Consider the following 5875-nt stretch of genomic DNA (forward strand, 5'->3'; position numbering starts at 1 on the left):
TCCTTCGACTCTGTCTCTGCAATATGAACTCCAAGACCACTTCTTTATTACGTTAGTGTTGTCCATCCTTATTCAGGGTTTTTCGTAGCTGCCCGAAGCCAATCAGAAGGTCAGAGAACCAGCACAGTACCATTCTCCTAACAAAAAAAATGTTATCATGGAAGTATTTTTCAAGCCAAATGAACACATATGATTTTCATGATTCCAAACTAATTATTTTAAAAAATATTGGTATTCAAAGTTTTGAATGTACAATCAGAACCTTGTTCAAAATGTTATGTTATCGAAATAATCAAAGTTTCAAATTTTAATCGAAACCTTACCAAAAAAAAAACTCATGTTTTCATGACCGGAAGTAGTATAAGCTATAAGATGCACATCAAGTTATGATGTTTTACACATGTTATGTTTGTTTTGGTTCTATGTTGTCATACGGATTGCAAGCAAATCTTTGACGCACGTGAATCTTCCTGTTCTTCATCAAAGCTATTTTAATTGGGTCATCCAACGGCCACAAACTTTTTATTTTAAGGTTGTGAAATTATTTGTACAGATATAGTAGATCCGGTGATAATATTCCAGAATAGAAAATCCTAAAAAATATGAAGGAAAAAAGGCACCTCCTTGCACGTTCCACCTCCCTCCCGTCCTCCACTCCTTCGACGGTCCAAAAATTTTCTCCCTGGGCCGCGTCTCGATCCCCCCACACCGACAATGCTGCCGCGCCGCGCGCGAGCGCGCGGCCGCCGGCGCTACTAGGATCCTCGCGCGACTCACGCTGCGGCCGAGAGAGCCCGAGCTCCGGCTGGCCGAGGGCGACCAATGCGCGAGCGCGCCCGGCACGCGAGTCGCGTGTCACCGATGCCGCCGCCCGCGGGCGGGGAGGTCCCCGACGCGGCGGCCTCCTTCAGCGGCGCCGATGGCGGGGAGAAGAAGCGGGAGCGGCTGCTCCCGAACGGCGACCTCTACACTGGCCAGTGGCGCGGCGCCGTGCCCCACGGCGCGGGGAAGTACCTGTGGGCGGACGGATGCATGTATGAGGGCGAGTGGCGCTGCGGCAAGGCCACCGGCCGCGGCAGGTTCTCCTGGCCATCGGGTGCCACCTACGAGGGCGAGTTCCTGGACGGCTTCATGCACGGCGCAGGCACCTACGTCGGGTCCGCGGGGGACACCTACCGCGGCGTGTGGGCCAAGAATCTCGAGCACGGCGCCGGCGAGAAGCGGTACGCCAACGGAGACCGCTACGACGGCGAGTGGCGCGCGGGCCTCCCGGAAGGGTGCGGCCAGTACGCCTGGCGCGACGGCACCGAGTATGCCGGCGGCTGGCGCGCGGGTCTCATCCACGGCCGCGGCGCACTCGTTTGGGCCAATGGGAACCGCTACGACGGCGGGTGGGAGGGCGGCCGCCCGCGAGGGCAGGGAACGTTCCGGTGGGCGGATGGTGGCCTCTACGTCGGGTTCTGGGGCCGCGAGGCGCCCGGCGGCGCTGTCCACCAGAAGGGCGTGTACTACCCGTCCACGGCGGCGGCGGGCGAGTCCCCTCGGACGCGCGACCCGAGGGAGGTGTTCGCGCGGGAATTACCGGAGTGCGTGCGGTCCGGCACTGAGGCCCAGTCGGCGCTGACGTCTCTGAGATCGCTCAAATGGCTGGTGCGTTCGGTCAGTGGGCGCGGGAGCTCGTCGTCCGGCCGAAGCAATGGCTCGGGAGGTAGCCTGGTGCACTTCTGGGGGTCGGACAGTGATGTCAAGTGCGATAGTGGGGACGACTGGAGGCGGCGGAGCGTGAGGGAGGGGAGGGGGCTGCCGCCCCCGTCGCCGTCGCCGCACGTGTCCAAGGGTGCAGTGCTGCGGGTGTCGAAGCGGCAGGGAGTGACCATTGCCAAGGGGCACAAGAACTACGAGCTCATGCTCAACCTGCAACTCGGGATCAGGTGCATTTATTGGCCGTAATCATCGTTTACATGGTCTCAGTGTGGCTTTCTTATTGTGCTAGTGTAAGAGTTTGATAGTTGTCCATTAGAAATCTTACATAATTCTCCAAGAAATCTGCATCGTGACGATCATTTAATCGTCTCATTGGTAAATAATTAGTACTGATTCATTGACAATGCTTTCACTTACGTGAAAGCACTGTAGCATTTCTCTCTGCGATATTTCGACCATAAGTATTAAGCCTAAAATTTTGTTATCATGCATTGAGAGTGTGGAAGTGTGAAACATCAAACAGGCATCTAAAGCCTTGTATTTTAGAGTAATGGCTTCAAACTGGAACAACAGAGCGTAGTCCGTATCTGATGTGTTGGCAGATGATTGGCTGTTGTATGCTGTATTTTCATCAGCACAGCACTCCCTCCAGAGTTGTCATTATTAGTTGGATCCTGAAATGAAATGTTCTTCCATGAACTCCCTACTGGTTTGTACTTCGTGAAGTTACAAATCAAGAGAGATGATGCACGACTATACAACTGATTTGCCTTATCTAATTTACTTTAGCAATCATATTTTGTTTTTTTCCATTTTCAGTTCCTTAGAGTGTGGTGCATACTACCTCTCAGCTAGATGCGTTTCTAATTGTTTTGATATATTTTTTAGGAGAGAGAATTTATTCTCATGCTAAGAATGTCATATTCCTTTCTAACATCATACATAAATTTCTTATTTCCTGAATGCGCTATCTGGAATAGGCATGCAGTAGGAAGGCAAGGTCAATCTATATTAGACATGAAATCATCAGCATTTGACCCAAAGGAGAAAGTGTGGACAAAATTCCCTCCAGAGGGCTCAAAATATACCCCTCCACACAATTCTTGTGATTTCAAATGGAAGGATTACTGTCCAAAGGTGTTCCGGTTGGTCATCACTCCCGTAATAGATGCATAGTATATGTTTGTAACCATTTCAATGTGTTGTGCTTATCAACACGTACATCTGTTCTGAACTCAATTGCAGAACACTGCGCAAGCTGTTCAAGGTTGACCCAGCTGACTATATGTTATCCCTCTGTGGAGATGAGGCTCTTCATGAACTCTCGTCCCCTGGCAAGAGTGGAAGCTTCTTTTACTTGACGGATGATGATCGCTACATGATAAAGACAATGAAGAAATCGGAAGTGAAGGTATGACCTTTGCTGTCTTTTTTCCAAATGCTTTCTAAGCGTATTGGATGGGCAGAAGTTTAATTTTTAATGTATGGCCTACACGTTACCATACAGATACTTCTGAAGATGCTTCCAGCTTACTACAAGCATGTTCGTGCATTTGAGAATACCTTAGTGACAAAGTTCTTTGGTCTACATTGTGTAAAGTCGGGAGTACACCAGAAGAAGGTTAGAAAAGTATATTAATGCCCATTCCATCCTCATCAATTATCCTTGTTCTTTGTTAATGAATATGCTATTTTTGAAAGCATAATATCTTTGCCTGATTGTATGTTTCATACTTACTATCCAGGTTCGTTTTGTCATAATGGGAAACCTTTTCTGCTCTGATCATCCAATTCATAGACGATTTGATCTTAAAGGATCATCACTTGGCCGTATAACTGATAAACCGCAGGCAGAGATTGATGAGTATACAACTCTGAAAGACCTTGATCTTAACTTTATCTTTCGGTTACAGAAACAATGGTTCGAAGAGTTCCAAAGGTGTGAACATTTTATGCATAATTCTCATATCATTATGACCTAAGCACTGGTCAATAACCATATTATGTTTATCCCTGTGCTAATGTATATGTTAAATTTCTTAAAGCAGGCAAGTGGACAAGGACTGTGAGTTCCTCGAGCAGGAGAAGATTATGGATTACAGTCTTTTGGTGGGTGTCCATTTTAGAGGTAAGGGAGAGATACCTGCTTCTGAAGGTTGGTTGGAAACTCAAATGCTGACATTATTATGTGCATTGGTTGAAGGTGCCATTGACATTGATGGTGACAAACCTGCAACACCTCGCCTTTCAAGATGGGACAGGGATCACTTTCTTTCTGATCCAAACAGGTAATGATGCTAATTATTCTTCTCTCAGCTAATAGTAGAATCCTAAAATGTTTTATTTCTTTTCAAATCATTTAGTATGAGGTACCAGAACCCAACTCGCCTCCTAACGTTCTAATCAACTCTCACTATTGAGTTTATTCGTTCTTTAGCCTCGTAATGATTAAAAAAATGAGGTAATGCTGTAGTACTGTCTTGTGCATTCCTTTTACATTTGCCATCTTTACAGTACATTAATGTAATAATACATTGATCTTGAGTATCGATGAGACTAAACAGTTGGTCAGCCAGAATAGAATGACCAGTTTAGGACTATAGTAGATGGTCAGGCACTATTACCTAATGACTAGGATTCGCCTGGTGCATTATACCATTTCTTGAAAATTGCATCTGATAAAGGTTCTTGAGCAGGTGGTCGAAAATTAAACTTGGGGCAAACATGTTGTCAAGAGCTGAAATGACAATTCGAAGGAACGACAATGATGTTTTTGGAGACCCAAATGGGGAGTACTGTGATGTCATATTGTATTTTGGGATTATAGACATACTCCAAGACTATGATATCGGCAAGAGGCTTGAGCATGCGTACAAATCTTTTCAATATGACTCAACGTCCATTTCAGCAGTAGATCCAAAACAATATTCTAGCCGCTTCAAAGATTTCATATACAAAGCATTCCAAGAAGACAAAGTAGACGGCTGATATCATATTGAGACTTTGCGGCTGATATTGTTTGTGGATTCAAAAGGTGAAAGATCAAGCTGCGCACAGTGCAGTGTGACATTTAGTCGGCGGGCTTGTACATTATCAGTTTACTGCACCATACAGGAGTTCAGCAGCTTCTGTAGAAGGCATCAGGATTATTGAGTTGCTGAATAGGCTGGTGGTCCCCCGGTTTCCAGGAATCAGATTGGCTGTCATGTAAATATAAGCAATGTGCACAGATACAGAGTTCAGTAATATTAACAAAGAGTAGGAAATGTAACTTGCAGAATCAAATTATACATAGAAACATGTAACCGAAAGTGCCAAGACATTCAGGGGTTGTAAATGCTCTTTGCCTAAGGATAACGTGGGCGTGGGCACCATTCTCTTCTAACTGTCTCGAAACCTTTCAATAGATTGAGAGGAAAATTTTCAAATTCTCAGTTTTGTGCTACACAGTTCAGGCTAATATTGGTCCAAAATCCAAATGGGATTCCTTAACTCTATTTTTGTCATCCATTATTCTGAATGTTTCCATTAGTTGTTCTGAATGCTCCGAAGTGCGAGGCGTGATGATGATGTTTCTGAATGTGAAAGTAAGAATACAGTGAGATTCATTGTATCAGTTAATTTCAAGGTGTAACATAATCTGCTGATGATATATCGAGAATAACCATGTTGCTGTGCAGTCCTGAGGTGGACCCACTCAATGGCAGCTGAAGCATCACCCCATCAGCATTTGGTCTGCTTTCAGGTCAGCTTGTGATGATAGCAACCTGCTTCAAGCCAGAAACACAACGGGAGTAAAGAGCAATGATGCATATTTCGTGCAACTAGCTTGACGGCAATGGACATGACACATCAGAAAGCTAAAGTTCAAGGCTTCATTCAGCAGGTTATGTGATGCAATCCCATCGAGTGCAAAGTTATAAACAAGAGGGAGTTCAAACGTTGATTCGTAATTTTGAGTACAAGTTTAGTGGTTTAACCTAATTTATTGTAACGACTTAAGGGCATGTCCGGAACGGCGGAATTTCACGAGAATTTTCCATGAATTTCGAAGCAGGGGCGGAGGAGGCAGGGGCCTGACCGCCCTATGCATGTATTAGCAATGTGAAAATCATATTTATTCTTTTCAAAAAATTGTCGGAATTTCACGAGAATTTTTCAAGAATTTCGA

General features: G+C 45.4%; 1 protein-coding gene across 2 annotated transcripts; it reads left to right on the forward strand.

Moving 5' to 3' along the window:
- The first annotated feature begins 704 nt into the window (after positions 1-704).
- LOC133912536 (phosphatidylinositol 4-phosphate 5-kinase 6-like) lies at positions 705-5139 on the forward strand. 2 transcript variants are annotated; one of them, XM_062355329.1, is made up of 8 exons: positions 705-1931; positions 2685-2849; positions 2950-3115; positions 3212-3325; positions 3450-3643; positions 3753-3832; positions 3908-3992; positions 4401-5139. In XM_062355329.1, exons 1-8 carry the CDS (start codon positions 823-825, stop codon positions 4690-4692), a joined length of 2205 nt encoding a protein of 734 aa, XP_062211313.1. In that variant the 5' UTR covers positions 705-822; the 3' UTR covers positions 4693-5139. The 2 variants fall into 2 exon arrangements, with proteins under 2 accessions (XP_062211313.1, XP_062211312.1); XM_062355328.1 differs by having other exon boundaries at positions 3753-3992.
- The last annotated feature ends 736 nt before the right edge of the window (positions 5140-5875 follow it).

Source organism: Phragmites australis, chromosome 3 (genome assembly GCF_958298935.1).
Source record: "Phragmites australis chromosome 3, lpPhrAust1.1, whole genome shotgun sequence".
NCBI classification, from domain to species: domain Eukaryota; kingdom Viridiplantae; phylum Streptophyta; class Magnoliopsida; order Poales; family Poaceae; genus Phragmites; species Phragmites australis.